This window comes from Pleurodeles waltl, chromosome 3_1 (assembly GCF_031143425.1).
Source record: "Pleurodeles waltl isolate 20211129_DDA chromosome 3_1, aPleWal1.hap1.20221129, whole genome shotgun sequence".
NCBI lineage: Eukaryota > Metazoa > Chordata > Amphibia > Caudata > Salamandridae > Pleurodeles > Pleurodeles waltl.
This window is the reverse complement of record NC_090440.1, coordinates 1,347,270,871-1,347,291,076: the sequence shown is the minus strand read 5'-3', so window position 1 is coordinate 1,347,291,076 and position 20,206 is coordinate 1,347,270,871. Positions and strand designations below refer to the sequence as shown.

General features: G+C 46.7%; 1 protein-coding gene across 2 annotated transcripts in view; it reads left to right on the top strand.

Moving 5' to 3' along the window:
- Nucleotides 1–20,206, top strand: part of HYOU1 (hypoxia up-regulated 1) — a 275,150-nt gene that overhangs the window by 104,407 nt on the left and 150,537 nt on the right. For both annotated transcript variants that reach the window (XR_011201534.1, XM_069224805.1), the window contains exons 14-15: nt 18,117–18,255; nt 18,580–18,640. Coding sequence is in view for 1 of the 2 variants with exons in the window: in XM_069224805.1 (XP_069080906.1) it covers nt 18,117–18,255; nt 18,580–18,640 (200 nt within the window). In the remaining variant the exon portion in view is untranslated. The remainder of the gene's footprint in view (nt 1–18,116; nt 18,256–18,579; nt 18,641–20,206) is intronic.

The window sequence follows — 20,206 nt, the reverse complement described above, 5'->3', positions numbered from 1 at the left end:
GACTACAGTTTCGACACCAGGCCTTTTTGGGATCAAAGCTTTTACCCTTGTACCCAGGATTGGTTTGTGAAGAGGCTCTGGGCCCACCCTCCTGTGCAGGTTTTTGGGGGCCTTTAGAAGACTCTTGACTATTTTTATTTTTGGCTGTCTCACCACCTTTCCCCTGGGGAGGTTTTGTGACCCCTTTCTTTTGGTCACCCCCTGTGGAAGTTTTGGACACCCTTGTCTTGACCCAATGGTCCGCCTTCTTTCCTAATTCTTGGGGAGAAATTGGTCCTAGGTCTACCAGATGCTGATGTAGTTTATCATTGAAACAATTACTTAACAGGTGTTCTTTCAAAATAAATTGTACAGCCCATCATAATTACTTACACCACTGCCTTGAATCCAACCATCTAGTGTTTTTACTGAGTAGTCTACAAAGTCAACCCAGGTCTGGCTCGAGGATTTTTGAGCCCCCCTGAATCTAATCCTATACTCCTCAGTGGAGAATCCAAAGCCCTCAATCAGGGTACCCTTCATGAGGTCATAAGATTCTGCATCTTGTCCAGAGAGTGTGAGGAGTCTATCCCTACACTTTCCTGTGAACATTTCCCAAAGGAGAGCACCCCAGTGAGATTTGTTCACTTTTCTGGTTACACAAGCCCTCTCAAAAGCTGTGAACCATTTGGTGATGTCATCACCATCTTCATATTTAGTTACAATCCCTTTAGGGATTTTCAACATGTCAGGAGAATCTCTGACCCTATTTATGTTGCTGCCACCATTGATGGGTCCTAGGCCCATCTCTTGTCTTTCCCTCTCTATGGCTAGGATCTGTCTTTCCAAAGCCAATCTTTTGGCCATCCTGGCTAACTGGATGTCCTCTTCACTGGAGTTATCCTCAGTGATTTCAGAGGTGTTGGTCTCTCCTGTGAGGGAACCAGCATCTCTGACTATTATTTTTGGAGTCAGGGTTTGAGAGACCCTGTTCTCCCTAGATAGGACTGGTAGGGGGGAATTGTCCTCCAAGTCACTATCCTCTTCCTCTGAGTTGCCACCCTCAGAGGGGTTGGCCTTTTCAAACTCTGCCAAAAGCTCCTGGAGCTGTATTTTGGTAGGTTTGGGGCCCATTGTTATTTTCTTTATTTTACAGAGTGACCTTAGCTCCCTCATCTTAAGATGGAGGTAAGGTGTGGTGTCGAGTTCCACCACAGTCACATCTGTGCTAGACATTTTGCTTCTAAAAGTTGGAATACTTTTTAAGAATCTACAACTGGTTCTAGAATCTAATTCAAACTTTTACAAACTTTTAAACTCTAAAAGAAATGCTAAACAGGATCTAACATAAGGCCCTAGCAGGACTTTTAAGAATTTAGAAAACTTTTCAAATTGCAAAAATCAATTTCTAATGACAATTTTGGAATTTGTCGTGTGATCAGGTATTGGCTGAGTAGTCCAGCAAATGCAAAGTCTTGTACCCCACCGCTGATCCACCAATGTAGGAAGTTGGCTCTGTATGTGCTATTTCAAAGTAAGGAATAGCATGCACAGAGTCCAAGGGTTCCCCTTAGAGGTAAAAATAGTGGTAAAAATAGATAATACTAATGCTCTATTTTGTGGTAGTGTGGTCGAGCAGTAGGCTTATCCAAGGAGTAGTGTTAAGCATTTGTTGTACATACACATAGACAATAAATGAGGTACACACACTCAGAGACAAATCCAGCCAATAGGTTTTTGTATAGAAAAATATCTTTTCTTAGTTTATTTTAAGAACCACAGGTTCAAATTCTACATGTAATATCTCATTCGAAAGGTATTGCAGGTAAGTACTTTAGGAACTTTAAATCATAAAAATTGCATGTATACTTTTCAAGTTATTGACAAATAGCTGTTTTAAAAGTGGACACTTAGTGCAATTTTCACAGTTCCTGGGGGAGGTAAGTTTTTGTTAGTTTTACCAGGTAAGTAAGACACTTACAGGGTTCAGTTCTTGGTCCAAGGTAGCCCACCGTTGGGGGTTCAGAGCAACCCCAAAGTCACCACACCAGCAGCTCAGGGCCGGTCAGGTGCAGAGTTCAAAGTGGTGCCCAAAACACATAGGCTAGAATGGAGAGAAGGGGGGTGCCCCGGTTCCGGTCTACTTGCAGGTAAGTACCCGCGTCTTCGGAGGGCAGACCAGGGGGGTTTTGTAGGGCACCGGGGGGGACACAAGCCCACACAGAAATTTCACCCTCAGCAGCGCGGGGGCGGCCGGGTGCAGTGTAGACACAAGCGTCTGGTTCGCAATGTTAGTCTATGAGAGATCTCGGGATCTCTTCAGCGCTGCAGGCAGGCAAGGGGGGGGTTCCTCGGGGAAACCTCCACTTGGGCAAGGGAGAGGGACTCCTGGGGGTCACTTCTCCAGTGAAAGTCCGGTCCTTCAGGTCCTGGGGGCTGCGGGTGCAGGGTCTCTCCCAGGCGTCGGGACTTAGGATTCAAAGAGTCGCGGTCAGGGGAAGCCTCGGGATTCCCTCTGCAGGCGGCGCTGTGGGGGCTCAGGGGGGACAGGTTTTGGTACTCACAGTATCAGAGTAGTCCTGGGGTCCCTCCTGAGGTGTTGGATTTCCACCAGTCGAGTCGGGGTCGCCGGGTGCAGTGTTGCAAGTCTCACGCTTCTTGCGGGGAGCTTGCAGGGTTCTTTCAAGGCTGCTGGAAACAAAGTTGCAGCCTTTCTTGGAGCAGGTCCGCTGTCCTCTGGAGTTTCTTGTCTTTTCGAAGCAGGGGCAGTCCTCAGAGGATGTCGAGGTCGCTGGTCCCTTTGGAAGGCGTCGCTGGAGCAGGATCTTTGGAAGGCAGGAGACAGGCCGGTGAGTTTCTGGAGCCAAGGCAGTTGTCGTCTTCTGGTCTTCCTCTGCAGGGGTTTCAGCTAGGCAGTCCTTCTTCTTGTAGTTGCAGGAATCTAATTTTCTAGGGTTCAGGGTAGCCCTTAAATACTAATTTTAAGGGCGTGTTTAGGTCTGGGGGGTTAGTAGCCAATGGCTACTAGCCCTGAGGGTGGGTACACCCTCTTTGTGCCTCCTCCCAAGGGGAGGGGGTCACAATCCTAACCCTATTGGGGGAATCCTCCATCTGCAAGATGGAGGATTTCTAAAAGTTAGAGTCACTTCAGCTCAGGACACCTTAGGGGCTGTCCTGACTGGCCAGTGACTCCTCCTTGTTGCTTTCTTTGTTCCCTCCAGCCTTGCCGCCAAAAGTGGGGGCCGTGGCCGGAGGGGGCGGGCAACTCCACTAAGCTGGAGTGCCCTGCTGGGCTGTGACAAAGGGGTGAGCCTTTGAGGCTCACCGCCAGGTGTCACAGCTCCTGCCTGGGGGAGGTGTTAGCATCTCCACCCAGTGCAGGCTTTGTTACTGGCCTCAGAGTGACAAAGGCACTCTCCCCATGGGGCCAGCAACATGTCTCTGGTGTGGCAGGCTGCTGGAACTAGTCAGCCTACACAGACAGTCGGTTAAGTTTCAGGGGGCACCTCTAAGGTGCCCTCTGGGGTGTATTTTGCAATAAAATGTACACTGGCATCAGTGTGCATTTATTGTGTTGAGAAGTTTGATACCAAACTTCCCAGTTTTCAGTGTAGCCATTATGGTGCTGTGGAGTTCGTGTTTGACAGACTCCCAGACCATATACTCTTATGGCTACCCTGCACTTACAATGTCTAAGGTTTTGTTTAGACACTGTAGGGGTACCATGCTCATGCACTGGTACCCTCACCTATGGTATAGTGCACCCTGCCTTAGGGCTGTAAGGCCTGCTAGAGGGGTGTCTTACCTATACTGCATAGGCAGTGAGAGGCTGGCATGGCACCCTGAGGGGAGTGCCATGTCGACTTACTCGTTTTGTCCTCACTAGCACACACAAGCTGGCAAGCAGAGTGTCTGTGCTGAGTGAGAGGTCTCCAGGGTGGCATAAGACATGCTGCAGCCCTTAGAGACCTTCCTTGGCATCAGGGCCCTTGGTACTAGAAGTACCAGTTACAAGGGACTTATCTGGATGCCAGGGTCTGCCAATTGTGGATACAAAAGTACAGGTTAGGGAAAGAACACTGGTGCTGGGGCCTGGTTAGCAGGCCTCAGCACACTTTCAATTGTAAACATAGCATCAGCAAAGGCAAAAAGTCAGGGGGCAACCATGCCAAGGAGGCATTTCCTTACAGACAGCCTTTGCTGTTAACAAGGTATGCAGTGCGTCTCTTCTCCCTTAGAAACGCTGGACTAAAATTTGCTTTACCTTCCTTGGTATAGCACACACAAGTCGACGTCAGGGTTTCAGGTTCTAGATAACATTTTTACAATGCTGGAAATGTTCATTCTATTCTCATTATTCACAGCGTGCCTTCTTGCTGTTTTAGAATATTGTGTGCAGTTGTTTTAGATGTACTGAGAAATATATTTGTCCTGTAGTAATAAATACTTTTAACTTAAATATGTGTGATACTGTGAATAATGAAGGAATGTTTGTTGCCATTTCCACTGTGCCCCCGATCCCTTTTTGGGACCGATAGTAATATAAAAACAATGCTTCTGTGTCAATTACACATTGACTAATCTTTTGCAGGGCTACAATAGCCTGTCTTTCATATTAATCACTGGTGCAATGAACAGAGTTAACCTGTGTCACCCGTGGGTGAGAAAGTACACGTAGTAGATATTCACCAATGTCATAATTACATAACAAGTCGATTATAGGGCCTACGCATTTTCCACCAATCATGAGGCACCAGGAGGATGCATGAAGCTATGAGACAAAGCAGCCCCAGAGCTTTAAAGTCAGACACAGTAGTTCTCATAGAAAAAAAGGATCACAGATCAAATATCCTGAACTCAGCTGTGGTGGGAACACCCTCATAGCAACCAAATCTAGAACAGCCAAGAAAAAGAGAAGCCTGTGAAAATGACTAACTTATTGACAGTAATCTTTTTTCTGAAGGCAGTCAAAAAGAAGCCCATCTTCAACAGTTAGTCATGGTGGCAGAGGACTACAGAGATGCAGAGAAGGGCCACAACCACCACAGATATAATCTTTAGAATGATCCAAGGGGTCAATAGTATGCTGAACTGGAAGTGGCACACAACACAATTCAGTCCTCAGAATCCAACGCTAACAGAACCTAAGCAAGTGCCATCATTTTGAACTTCTACGCCCTTAGAAACGTGTTCAATACTCTGATCCAAGACTGGACTAGCCCCCTAAACATCCTTCTTGGGGGAACATGAAGCACCAGAAATAGCAACCCAAGCCAATCTCCACCTTGGGTACACTTGCAATCCGTCCCGTGGCAACTAGATCACCTCCTTGGCCAGAACATCTGCATAGTCTGCAGAAGTATGAGCAAAAACTGGAGGCACATGGGACGGAACAGATAAAAACTGGCAGTCGTAACTTTGCCAAATAATCCTAAAGACTAAATGGTCTGATGTCATAAGAGTTACAGAGGCCAGGGAGGGTAGATTGCACTGATTACAGCCTCCTACTGGCCCCACTTGGGTGACTGGGGTAGGGGGCTTAAAGCAGCTTGGCAGCAACAGCACAAGTTGAGGAAGACTGCAGCAGTTAGCCACCACCCCTCCCACTGGAGCCAAGAAAAGATTCATTAGGCTGCCTCCGACAGCATGCAAGGACCCTAGAATTTCCTCAGAACGTCCAATACTGTTGGTGGAACCACAGGGCAAGGTACCGAAACCTCAAGAAACAAGTGGGATTTCTGCTATCCTTTTAGTAGTATCAAAAGGCATATCTACAACTTGTGCCTGGAAATTGTTGGAAAACATGTTGGAAAACCTCTTGTTCACAAAAATCATTCTCATCAAAACAGACAATATGACGACCGTGTACTTGAACAAACAAGGAGGAACCCACTCATCACAACTTTGCCTTCTAGCACAAACAAATTGGCATTGGGCAATACACAACATTCACCCTGTAGCTCAGTATATTCCAGGGATTCACAATCAATTAGCAGACGGCCTCAGCCAGGATCAGCAGGAAACACGCGTGGGAAATTCACCCCCAAGTGTTCACAAGTACTTTCGCCAGTGGGGAACACCAGACAGATCTATTCACCACCAACCAGAACACAAAATGCCAAAGCTTTGCATCCAGGTACCCACACCCTCGATCCAAGGGCAATGCTCTATGGATCAACTGGTCTGGGATATTTGCTTACGCTTCTCCCCCTCTCCCGTTCATTCCATTTCTGGTCAACAAACTGCGTCAAAACAAACTAAAACTCATACTTATAGCACCAACGTGGGCACGTCAGCCATGTTGCACAACACTGTTAGACCTGTCACTAGTACCACACATCAAACTACCAAACAGGCCGGATCTGTTAACACAAAACAAACAACTGATCAGGCACCCCAATCCAGCAATACTCAATCTAGCAATCTGGCTCCTGAAGTCTTAGTTTGGATATCTACATCTTCCACCAGAATGTATGGAAGTAATTAAACAAGTAAGAAAACCTACTACCAGGCAGTGCTATCCAAACAAATGGAAAAGGTTTGTTTTTTTACTGCCAATCCAAACACAACACCCCCTGCCGCATCCACACAGGACATTGTGAGTTATTTACTTCATCTACAAAAAGCTAAATTTGCTTTTTCATCCATTAAAATACATTTCGCAACTATTTCAGCTTATTTACAAAATATACAAAACAAGTCTCCATTTAGAGTGCCCGTCATCAAAGCCTTCATGGAAAGTCTAAAACATACCATACCTCCAAGAACACCACCAGTACCTTCATGGAATCTCAATATTGTACTCCCACAACTCATGGGACCACCGTTTGAACCCATGCATTTGTGTCAAATTCAATTTCTAACATGGAAGGTAGCATTCCTCGTTGCAATTACTTCATTACGAAGAGTTAGTGAAATACAAGCATTCACTATTGAACAACGCTTTACACAAACATAAGGTTGTACTTCGCACAAACCCAAAATTCCTACTTAGACATCTCACCATTTCATTTAAATCAAACAGTGGAACTTCCAGTCTTCTTCCCACAGCCAGACTCACTAGCAGAAAGAGCGCTCCATACATTAGATATTAAAAGAGCTTTAATGTATTACATTGACAGAACACAATCATTCAGAAAGACTAAACAGCTGTTAGTCGCATTAAAAAAAAAAACCTATACTGGTAATCCTAGCTCAAAACAAGGCATAGCCAGATGGATAGTAAAGTGCATTCAAACCTGTTACCTAAGGGCTAAAAGACCGCTATTAGTAACACCAAAAGCACATTCCTACCAGGAAGAAAGGAACAACAATGGCATTTCTAGGAAATATACCAATGACAAATCTGTAAAGCAGCCACTTGGTCAACACCCCATACATTTACCAAGCATTACTGTGTAGATGTGTTAGCAACACAACAAGCCACAGTAGGACAGGCTGAACTAAGAACACTATTTCAAACACCTTCAGCTCCTACCAGCTAACCACCGCTTATGGAGGAGAACTGCTTTGTAGTCTATGCATAGCATGTGTGTCTGCAGCTACACATGCCATCGAACGGAAAATGTCACTTACCCAGTGTACATGTCACTTACCCAGTGTACATCTGTTTGTGGCATGTTACACTGCAGATTCACATGCGCCCTCCTTCCTCCTCGGGAGCCTGTAGCCATTTAAGTTACATTTAAATTTGTACATATATATATGTGTGTGTGTGTGTGTGTGTGTGTGTGTGTGTGTATGTGTATATGTGTGTGTGTGTGTGTGTATGTATATATATATATATATATATATGTGTATGTATGTATATATTGCATGGACATATCTTTCTTTACACTCTATCACTCCTACCTTACCCTCTGCGGGAAAACAATCTAAGATGGAGTCGATGCCCATGCGCAGTGGAGCCGAAAAGGAGGAGTCACTCGGTCCCGTGACTCAAAGACTTCTTCGAAGGAAAAACAACTTGTAACACTCAGAGCCCAACACTAGATGGCAGGACCTGTGCATAGCATGTGAATCTGCAGCGGAACATGCCACAAACAGATGAACACTGTGTAAGTGACATTTTCCATGTGTGTATGTATATATATATATATATATATATATATATGTATATATGTATATATATATATATGTATATGTATATATATATATATATATAGGTTAAAGGAACATTATAGTTAGGTTTTCAGATTTTACACACTCTAAACCATATAATTCATCAGTTATAATTATCTCAAGGAACTCATGTGCTAGATGTACTATTGACCAGTTTTGTGAATCGCTATTTAAGAATATTTGCGTTTCGCAAATAGAGACTCACAAAATGGTATGCACAAAGGCCATGCCTGAATTTTCTGTGAGTTGTTATGTAGTCTCAATCATATCTCAAATTGCGATTACTAAGTCGCAAATTGCTACTAGACGTTACAAATAGTGCCTGCAAATTGTGTCCCAAACAGGAAGCGCTACCCTCCGTAAGCCAGAGAAACCGGCACAGTGTGTAGGACAAAAGTGCTGCACAATACCAGTGAGCTAAGGAGTGCGACAAGCTTTGGAAAATCGTGCAAATGTCCAGACCAGTGCCGCAGAGGGAGTCACCTGCAAGGAAGCGCAAACTCAAGTTTTCTGAGAAAAAAATTGAAATACTGACAGAGGAGTGCTGCAAATACCATGAGTAGTTGTTTGGACGGGCATCCTTGACAGTGCCTGAAAGCCAGAAGCGCAAGACGTGGAGGGACCTACATCTCAAAATAAATGCTGTAGGTGTGTACAGCACTCAGTTGAGGAAATACTGAAGAGGTGGTAGGACCTCCATTCATGCACCAAGGAACATGTGGCCAACTGCCTTTTTGATTCCTGGGCAACAGGTGGTGGTCTATCAACCGTTACATCCCCCTCTCCCGGCTCCCGTCCAACAGCACTGGAGGCAATGGTGGAGACCATGCTGGAGCGAGAGGCGGTTGTGGGTTTTTGGCAGTCTTGACACGTCAACACCTGCAGGAATGCAACATAAATGCTGCCCTGTGTCACTGTATGGTAGATGCATGTGAACCTAGAGCTCAGATAGGCAGATTAACATGGCACCATTACACAGCAACAGCAGCCCTAAGCCAGCATTATGGGACTAGTAGTTAAACATTTTTTAGAAAGGTGCACTCAGTGTCCGAAACTAAATTGATATGTGCAACATAAAGAGCAGCCCCATACCACAAAATTAAGTGTTTCATTTCACCCATTAGATGCATGTGGTGAAAAAAAAAAATTTCTCAACTAGTGAGGCAGATGAACAAGTCCCAATGGATGAGGAAGGAGCAGTTGTTGGGGATAGTAATCTCCCAACACCTCACACTCACTTTAGCAGTGCCGCATTCGCACCACAGCCACCTTCTGGTGATGAATTGGTGCCCATCTGGATGCCGAGGTCCACTCTGAGCCAGCTTGTCTGTCCCAAACACCAGCGTACTGCAAGTGTCATGGAAGAGCTTCCAGCTCACGTGCCATTGCAGAACAGGAAGCAATGTTTGGGAATCTTGAAGCATCCATGCTTCGCATTCAGCACCTGCAGCACAAGAAAATAAAGGGGGGTTAACTGAAATCACATACTGTGCTGTATGCCTTGTCCATGGGATTTAACACGATGGCCACTAAAATGGTCAGGCTAACTGATATAATAGACAAATTATGCACGCAGTTGGCAGATAGCAATAGCGATAGAAGATGCAGAGGGAGGAGCAGTTATGTACGCATTGCTGCCTTGACTAGCTCCATTTTACGCCTAGCCCATGTGAACTCAGCCTTATCCAGGAATATTGTGTACTCCAGGCCAAAATGGGTCAGTACAGTGGGGATGTGACAAGGGACCTTGACCAGATGACCACTGCTGTAAATGCTATACACAGAGCACAACTTGGTGGTGGGAGTGTTGAGCATCAACATGAAAGTGAGGTTACGCCAAGTGTGTGCTGCTTTTCTACCACTGCAGTCCGAGTGGTGCGCCACAGTTCTACCTGTACCCCTGCACCTCCACATGATGTAGCTAAACATAGTAGATGCACACAAAAGAAATAGTGAGGGTAAGGCTTCTGGGGGTAATGTTTCTGATTAATGTCTGGTTGGTGGTGTAACCAACCCACATTTTGCTTTATATTGCACACGTATGGGTGCTAAATTGTGAAGCCTAATACATTTACAAAAACCTGTCAAAGTTTAATTTGAATGCATCATTCAAAATAATATCCAGTTTTTCATTGATCTGGTTGACATGAGCATTCTGACCTTGCAATGTAGTGTGTGGCAGTGCTTTCCCTTCGCCGCCTCCTCTCCGCTGCTCTACTCTCCTCTGTTGGCAGCCAAGCAGGGGTGGGAGGGCCATGTTGTTCATCCTCAGACTCCGAATCTCACACAGCAATTTGTAGACCTCTGCGACCGGCAATGTTGTGTCACTATCTTGCATGCTAGCTCAGGTGCATATTTCAGGCCACCCCTTCTTTTGTGCAGGCAGTGGAACCTTGACTTCAGCAGTCCAAATGTGCGTTCTATTACTGCTCTTGTGCGACGATGGGCTGTGTTGTATCTGCGCTCATTCTGGTTGTTGGCCGCGAGGTAAGGGGTGAGGATCAATTGGCGTAGGGCGTAAGCATTGTCCCCTGAAAGAAGTAATATTGTGTTATGCAACAAACTTATGATGATTCACATGCAACTACATGTGTGTCTGAACATGTGATTGCAATACCTAATAGATATCCATCACCAAACTCCCCAGTTTCAAGACTTTTGTAAATGCTGCTGTGCCTAAACCTGTACGAATCATGGGTGCTTCCAGGAAATTTGGCCACGATATCGGTTTTAAGGTTTTGGGCATTACACACATCCTGTATGTTAAGGGAATGCGTATTTTTGTGGTTTCTAACTAGGTATTCAGTGTGGCATTGTGGACTATCCACTGTATAATGTGGGAAATTGACTGTTCTATAGAAATTGTTTTTGTTTGTATTTCCTGCACTTTCCTGGACAGGTATAAGTAGTGGTTTATGTAGAGGAGCATTGCATCAATGAATCTCCTGAAGAAACGGGAAAGCGCACTTTGTGACACCCCTCCTGCCAGACTTGTCACATCCTGGTTACTTCCACTGACTAACAAGTGCACAACGCCTGCACATGGGTGGGAATAGCATAGCTGCTCTGAGAAGTGCTTTCTAGATGTGGCCTCAGCAGATCAATAATGTCCAGTATGACTGTGCTACTTAGCCTGTCCTGGTCGTATATTCCCTACTCTGTCTTATTAAGCAGTGTTGGTGGTGCTAAATATCCTTTCTTGTCCCCGCCTCCTACTTTGCTGCAGGGCAAGAATGCGCCACCTCCTCACCATCAGGTACAGGGCAGCCATTATGGAAAGGCCCGATGCATGCTGGGCGAGTTTACTTAGTTTGCACCAATTTGCCACTCATTCAGGATTGGTGGTAAATTGCATGTGCAGACGTGGCTGATTGCAAATAATCGCAATTTGCAACATCCTCGTACATGCCGTTTGCGAAATGCAAATACCGACTCACAATATGGAGTTGCAAATTTCAGAAACTCTCAAACCAGTCGCAGTTCCAGTCTGTGTTTGCATCTTGGATGCATGCTGTTCGGCCTGTTTTTGGGTCGAAAGCCATTTGCCACCTATTTGCAAATCAGTTGTGCATCTGGCCCTAAAACTTGTGCCCTAAGGTAACTATAAACTTGTGCTCTCACCATGCACCGTTTTCCCATCAACAATTTTATTGCAAATGTTTCAGTGATATTATCAATGATGTCATAACTGATATAATATGGAGGGTAATTGGCAGTGCATGGCGAGAGGGCGAGTTATAGTTTGTGATAACTATACCTACTGAATTTCTGTGGTTTTATGTGTAAAATCTGAACTTAACTAGAACGTTCCTTTTAACATTTGTTTTTAATGGCATTCTATTTCTATTCTATTTCCTAACTGTAATATCCCTGTAACCTTTGGGTTTTTTTTTGAGTGGGTCTGCAAGAGTGATTTTTGTGGATCTGAGTGGGTGTACGAGTGGTTTTTGCAAAGAGAAAATGCCCCGTTCCCGCCCCGCATCCCCCCCCCCAAACCCACCCACCCACTCACTCCCTGGCCATCTAGTGTTGGGCTCAGGCATGTGCAACTTGTTTTTCTTAGAATTCTTTTGTGCCACCTGGTATAGTGACTCCTCCTATGATTGCATATGCTAAAGGGCATCATCTCCATTGTTAGATTGTTGAGGTGTTTGTCTTTTTTTCCCCACCGTCTGGGTTGGACGTGCTTTAGCGAGCTCCAGGTCGATGCCTCGTGATGTTGTCTTTGGGCACGTTTGGATCCTCTCCACTAGTCTCAACTTCTCTGTTTGACCTCTGACTCCTCCAATGTCCCACTGTGGGCATCTCCCCTCTAGACCATTTCCAGGCAGTTTGGTCCACAAGAATGTCCTTTGATGGGAAATAGTTCCCATTTTGATAATGCTTAAAGTGTCGACACCTACTGCGAAGCTTACCCCGCAGTTCCCAGCAAAAAAAACATCCAGTATAATTGCAATAGACTCCTCATTCACATCCGCAGCCCACCAACAAAACACACCAAATCTCTTGTGCTGCCAAGGAGGCTCAAGTCCATTCCTGCAAGCACTCCGGCTTGAGTGTAGATGCTGATCCGCCATCACTTCCTCTAGTGCAGGTTCAAAGATGACTGCAAAACAGGCAGAGCACCACCATCGATGGGGTCGGGCGTTAAGCCCTGAAGCCAGACAGCAGCCTTCTGGCCTGCCACTGCTTAAAGGCCATGGTCTGACCCGAAGCACTCGCACCTGACATCAAACTAGTTTGGGTGGGAGACCCTCACGCCTGCAGTGCCTAAATCAACAATGGAACTGAAATGCTAGGCGCCTTGGGCTCCATCTTTTGTTCGCTCCAGAGACCAGGAGCAGCCATCCTCCAGCGGCTACTGGAGGAGCTGGACGCTCAAAAGAAGTGGATTCACATTCACTTACAGGTGGGTCAAATCCTCACTCTGCCTCCTCCAAAGCCAAAAGACTCTGCTCTTCTAAATTGCAAGCTTACGTTTAAGGAAGGCATCTATGTCCCGCCTTCACTGTTGACCAAAAATTGGAAGAGACATGACAAGGCAGCCAGTCTACCTCCTTTGCCTCATCCCATTCCTCAGTCTTCTCCTCCTTCACCAGACTTGCCACCTCCCAAACTTTTGCCACAGTTTGAACCACTGCATTGCACCACATGGGTCGCCACATTATGCTTTTGGGGGATATAATCCAAGCTCTCCTCAGGAGCCTTATGACCAGGCCTTGGTTCCACACCCACCCATCCACAGGATCACCCTGGGGACAACTGGGACAATGCGCCCCTTGGAGGGTGGAGAGGACTGATCCCAAGGTGTTCGCTGCTCTACCCTCTCCATATGATACCACCTTATGCCACGAGGTGCTCCAGTGGACAGCCGCCTAGTTGGAGATGCACAAGATCTCTGAGGATAATGACTTCATTGAAACACTCTCCACCCAGTGTTCCATGCAGTACCCCCTGATGCTCAAAGGCATTCTCAAATCCACTCCTGAGATCTCGAAGGGGCCAGTCAAAGCAAGGGTTATTGCGATCAATGTAGACAAAGTACAAGGCGTCCTCTTGGACCTTCCGTACATCAGGGGTCAATTACTACCAGGCTCCCTAGTGGTTCACATCACCCGGAAGCTTGCAAATGCCCAGAGGCCTGGGGACTCGCCTCCGCCAGATAGAGAGCAAAGAGATTGATGTGACTGGCAAGCGTGTCGCTGCACAGTTTGCAACTCACTGGCACATCACCAACTCAGTCAGCTTACCTTCTCACTATGACAGGACCCACTGGGATGGAATGGAGGAGGTTCCCCAGCACCTTTATGACCAATACTGCAGACGAGGTCAGGACCTCGCGGCAGAGGGCAGGCTCATCTTTAATAATACTATTCGCTGTGCCCTCGAGCCTGCGGACACCGCAGCTCGCTTAACCCATTTCAGTGCCCTGATCCTGCAGACGTGTGGCTTTGTATCTCTGGTTTAAAGCCAGAAGTCGAGCTGCATTTGCTCCACCTGCCCTTCGAAGGGGAGCACCACTTCAGTCCACAGGTTGACCAAATGGTGGATAAAATGAAAAAGGACACAGACACCCTGAACACCATGGGGAGGTTTGCAGACAACTTCTGCCCTTGTTTCTCTTTGGCGGTCCCAATACCATGGAGACTCCGACCAGCTCTCCAGAGGCCACCACCTCCTTTAAGAGGCAGAAACCTTAGCAGACCTCTCCCGGGGGCTACTTTCAGGGAGGTTACGGGGATAACTCAAAGGGTAGAGGCAAAATCAGCGCCACCAAGAGCAAAGCCCCCATCAATCAGTGACTTCCTTGTCCTTCTCTCTCTCTCCCCCAGCCCCTGCCCCCCCTTTGGAAACCTAGCACACCACCTCCACCACCCACCCACGATCACACTACACCTGGGGTGCCTTCAGGGGTTGCTTCCATGGTAGCAGGAAATAACATCAGACCAGTGGGTCCTCAACATCATGCCATCATTCACGGTAGATACTGGCTGGACTTAACTGTCACTCCTCCACACATCACATTCTCCTTTTCCCCACCAGCACTCCCTCACCCATCTACGTCAACATCTCCTTTGAGACGATTTTGCTCCCCTTCTGCAAAAGGGAGCCAAAGAACCTGTGCTGTTATACCAGCAGGGCACAGAGGGGGGTATACTTTCTCTAAATCCTCATACCCAAGAAGGATGTCTACCTCAGTACTCTACTTCAGGCCCCTCTATTCTGGCCAAACACTTACCATGGCCATACTTCAGGATGTCATTCCATTGTTGCAGCAACACAACTTCTTGACTGCCCTTGATGTGATGGACACACATTTTTACATCCTGATTCATCCTACTCACCTCCGGTTCTCCCGGTTCGTGCTGAGTGGACACCATTACCAATTCAAAGTGCTGTCCCCCCAGGGTGTTCACCAGATGCATCACTTAGTAGCTGAGCTCCTTTGTCACAACAGCATAGACGTCTTCCCTTACCCACCTGGATGGCTGGCTAATCAAGAGCGCAACCCACCAGCAGTGGTTGGTGCATACTAGTGCCTCCATAAACCTTGACAGTCTAGGTTCAGTATCAAGGCCACAAAATCCCACCTCCAGCTTTTCTTATGGGAGCTCCTCAACTGCCCGGTATGAAAAGCCTTTGCTTTTCCAACAAGGCTTCATGCTTTTCAAGCGTTGCTCCCTCTGTTTCAGCCAGATCGACAAGCAAGTGTTTGACAATTATGCACCTTTTTGCCATAATGGCTTCATACATCGCCATTGACACTCCTGTCCGGCTACACATGCGTCTTGCAGGAGTGCCTTCCCACACAGTGGTCACAAGCACAGAATCACTGGGAGGATCGAGTGTTCATCTGGGTCTGTACTCATTACGCTCTGCAGTGGCGCAATACTAACCTGTTGCAGGACCAGCCCTTTCTTGACCCAGTTCTGCTGGTGACCATCACAACAGACTCGTCTTTCTCCAGGTTAGGAGTGGGGTGCAGAAGAGTGGGGAGTGCTCTTGCATGATCTCGCTGTCCAGAGTCTGTGAACTCCCCATCAACAGGGTCTCTCCACATCAGTCATCTCGAGCTGTTAGCCATCCAGCTAGCCCTCAAAGCCTTCCTCTGTCGCATTTGGAACACATTGGTTTTCGTTCCACCAACAACATGACTGCTATGTACTACCTTCAGAAACCAGGCGGAACACACACCCTACAATTGTCAGTGCTCACTCAGTGCATCTGGCTCTGGGCACTCCCCAGAGTTCATCTACTAGGGTAGTACCTTCAGGGAGCAGATGAGGACTTTGCAGCCCTGTCCACGAGTGGGAACTGCACCTGCAAATCCTGCTCGTGCTTCTGCCGTTGGAGGATTCCAAAGGTAGACCTTTTTGCCACTGCCGAAAACACAAAATGCTCAAGCTTCGTCTCCAGCAATCCACACCTGCATTGCCTGTGCATTGCTCTGTATCAGCTGGTCATGGAAATTTACCTATGCTTTGCCTCAACTCTGCTCCTTCTGTACGTAGTGCGGAGGCTGTGGCAGATGTCTCTCCCCATTTTCCTGGTGATGCCAGTTGGGCAGGGCAGCCCTCGTTCACCATCCTCCTCGAGCCATCCATCATTATGCACAAGAGGCTCCCCAACGGCTGGACCGTCTCATGCAGAACCGTGGTACAGTCCAGCACCTGGACACCCAGGCAGCTCAATCTTGCGATTTTGGTTCCTCAGGTCCTAGGGTTTGGTTACCTTAATCTTCCTCCAGGAGTAGATGGGAAGCCTCAGAGAGCCACGCTGTTACGCTACTTGAGCCCGCTATGCAGCCAAATGGCTGAGGTTGGTGCTCGATGGACTCTCAAGGCACATAGACCCTCTAGCTGTGACCGTTTGAGACATTGTCTGCTAGCTGCTCCACCTACAGACCTCAGGCCTTGTATCCACTTTCATCAGGCTTTACTTAGCTGCAGTGGCAGCTTATCTCCAGAACAGGTAACACAACCCTCGATTCAGGAACCACATCATTAAGGCTTACATGGAAGGACTCCAGGGAGTCATCCCTCCTAAATTCCCAGCGGCTTCAGTGTGGAACCTTAATGCTGCCCTTACCAGACTTATGGGTTCTCCATTTGAACCCCTACACTCTTGTTTCTTAGAATATCTTGCCAGGAACAAGGCTTTCCTGGTAGCCATCGCCTCCCTCAGATGTGTCCATGAGCGTCCGGCATTAACCCTAGAACAATCTTTCTACAAAGTTTATACGGATAGGGTACTCCTTCGCATCAATTCAAAATTCCTCCCTTAGGTGGTCTCCTCTTTCCACATTAACCAAACCATAGAACCTCCACTGTTCTTCCCTTTACCAGTCACACTAGCTGAAAGGGCTTTCCATACCCTTGATGTTAAAAGACCCCTCATATACTATGTATACAGGCCAAAACCATTCTGTAATGTGCAACAGCTGTTTGTCTCCTTCTCCAAACCATACAAGGGCTGTTCCTTCCCCAAAGCCGGTAAAGCACTGTGGTTGGTCAAATGTATCCAAATGTGTTACACCAAAGCCAAGCATGATTTCCAGTTACTCCCAGACCCCATTCTACACATAAGAAAGGAACCTCAGTGTTTTTTTTTTTTTTAGGGAATATCCCCATAGCTGACAGCAGCAAAGCAGCTACATGAGCCACTTTGCTCACTTTAATTAAACACTACTATCTGGACATCCTTGCATTCCAATGTTGGCCAAGCTGTACTTTATACTCTTTTGCAGTTCTTTGAAGCATCCTCCTGCTAGCTGCTGCTTTGGGTAGAACTGCTTTACAGTCTATGCACAGAATGGGTATCTACAGCTACACATGCCACGGTTGAAAAATGTTGCTTACCCAATAAGCATCTGTTCGTGGGATGCAGTGCTGTGGATTCAGATGCATCCGCCTGCTCTCTGGAATCCTTTGCTTGTTGCAGTTACCTCTTTCCTATCCTATCTTTATTTCACAGACATTTTCTTTTCTTTTAATAGCTCCATTCCTTCTTAACCTACCATGCGGAAAATTAATCTAAAAATGAAACTGATGCCCATGCGTATAGCCACAAATAGGAGTCACTATATCTTGTGACTCAAAAGGCTTCTTCTTCAAAGAGATACAAGTTGCACACGTTCGAGCCCAACATTAGATGGCAGGAGTACGGACAGCATGTAAATCTAGAGGACTACATCCCACGAACACATGATTAAAGTCTAAGTAACCTATTTCTCTCTGCTGCGCTATCGCTCTCACTCTTTGTCTCCACAAACACTTACAATTTTACATCATAGACAAAAGTAGATCTAGCATTGCATGCATATTAGATAATTTACTCTTATTTAAAAGTCAAATATGATGACTGGGGACTTGGGATTTATTACTGCTCTATTAATCTGAGATACATTTCTAACTATTTATTGGTCTTGAAACAAGTAGATTTAATCATCTCATCTAGATATCAATATTTTTTTATATGTTCAGTATTTTAATTGTTGTTTTTTTTTCACTTCACAGTGTGTTTGGATCAGTGAACCTCACCACTGTTAAGCTGAGGGGAGTAGGTGAAAGCTTCCAGAAACACCCAGACTACGAGTCCAAAGGCATTAAGGCTCACTTCAACATGGATGAGAGTGGCGTTCTGAACTTGGACCGGGTAAGGGCCTGAAGTGATTTACTGAGGCAAGAGGATTTCACCTTAAATAGAGAGGTCCTGTTGCTCATGAGCAGAGTACACGGCGAGAGCGCAGTCTAAAATAAAATGTCAGTCCCAGAGTTGGTGCATGTGCACCTCCTTAACTTAAGGACACTGCAAAAAACTGGCCTTTGGATTTGGTGACAGAAAGGTGGATTACAGAGAATGTTCTGCAATTGCATGAATATAGTAATGCTTAAAAGGGAACACGACATCTCTTCTTTAGTGTAAGCAACACTGCATTGCGTGCAACTCACCCATTTGATTCTCTACCATTAATAACAGGTGGAGTCTGTGTTTGAAACAGTTGTGGAAGAGAAACCAGAAGAAGAGAGTACATTAACAAGTAAGTGTTGTTGATGGGGACTTCAAAGAGGTTGAGGTTAGAAGCTGCTAAATCCGTGTGAAGGTGACTTTTAGCTTTTAGTTCTGCTGGTGCCATTTAAAAGGTTACTGGTTTAGAACTCTATCCTAGTAATGTGCAAAGCAGTTCTTCCATGTCTACCATATTATTTTTCTAAAATGTAATATATAACTGTAAGGAAATGCCTCCTTGGCATGGTTACCCCCTGACTTTTTGCCTTTGCTGATGCAATGTTTAGATTTGAAAGTGTGCTGAGGCCTGCTAACCAGGCCCCAGCACCAGTGTTCTTTCCCTAACCTGTACTTTTTGTTTTCACAATTGGCACACCCTGGCATCCAGGTAAGTCCCTTGTAACTGGTACCCCTGGTACCAAGGGCCCTGATGCCAGGGAAGGTCTCTAAGGGCTGCAGCATTTCTTATGCCACCCTGGGGACCCCTCACTCAGCACAGACACACTGCTTGCCAGATTGTGTGTGCTGGTGAGGACAAAACGAGTAAGTCGACATGGCACTCCCCTCAGGGTGCCATGCCAACCTCACACTGCCTATGCAGTATAAATAAGTCACCCCTCTAGCAGGCCTTACAGCCCTAAGGCAGGGTGCACTATACCATAGGTGAGGGCACCAGTGCATGAGCACTGTGCCCCTACAGTGTCTAAGCAAAACCATAGACATTGTAAGTGCAGGGTAGCCATAAGAGTATATGGTCTGGGAGTCTGTCATACACGAACTCCACAGCACCATAATGGCTACACTGAAAACTGGGAAGTTTGGTATCAAACTTCTCAGCACAATAAATGCACACTGATGCCAGTGTACATTTTATTGTAACATACACCCCAGAGGGCACCTTAGAGATGCCCCCTGAAACCTTAACCAACTACCCGTGTAGGCTGACTGGTTTTAGCAGCCTGCCACACTCGAGACATGTTGCTGGCCACATGGGGAGAGTGCCTTTGTCACTCTGTGGCTAGTAACAAAGCCTGCACTGGGTGGAGATGCTTATCACCTCCCCCTTGCAGGAGCTGTAACACCTGGCGGTGAGCCTCAAAGGCTCACCCCCTTTGTTACAGCACCACAGGGCATTCCAGCTAGTGGAGTTGCCCGCCCCCTCCGGCCACGGCCCCACTTTTGGCGGCAAGGCCGGAGGAGATAATGAGAAAAACAAGGAGTCGTCACTGGCCAGTCAGGACAGCCCCTAAGGCAACCTGAGCTGAAGTGACTCTGACTTTTAGGAATCCTCCATCTTGCAGATGGAGGATCCCCCCAATAGGGATAGGAATGTGACCCTCCTCCCCTTTGGAGGAGGCACAAAGAGGGTGTAGCCACCCTCGGGGCTAGTAGCCATTGGCTACTGCCATCCCTGACCTAAACACCCCCCTAAATTCTGTATTTAGGGGCTCCCCTGAACCTAGGAACTCAGATTACTGCAACCGAAGAAGAAGAAGAGGACTGCTAAGCTGAAAAACCCTGCAGAGAAGACGGAGACACCAACTGCTTTGGCCCCAGCTCTATCGGCCTGTCTCCCCCCTTCTAAAAGACACCGCTC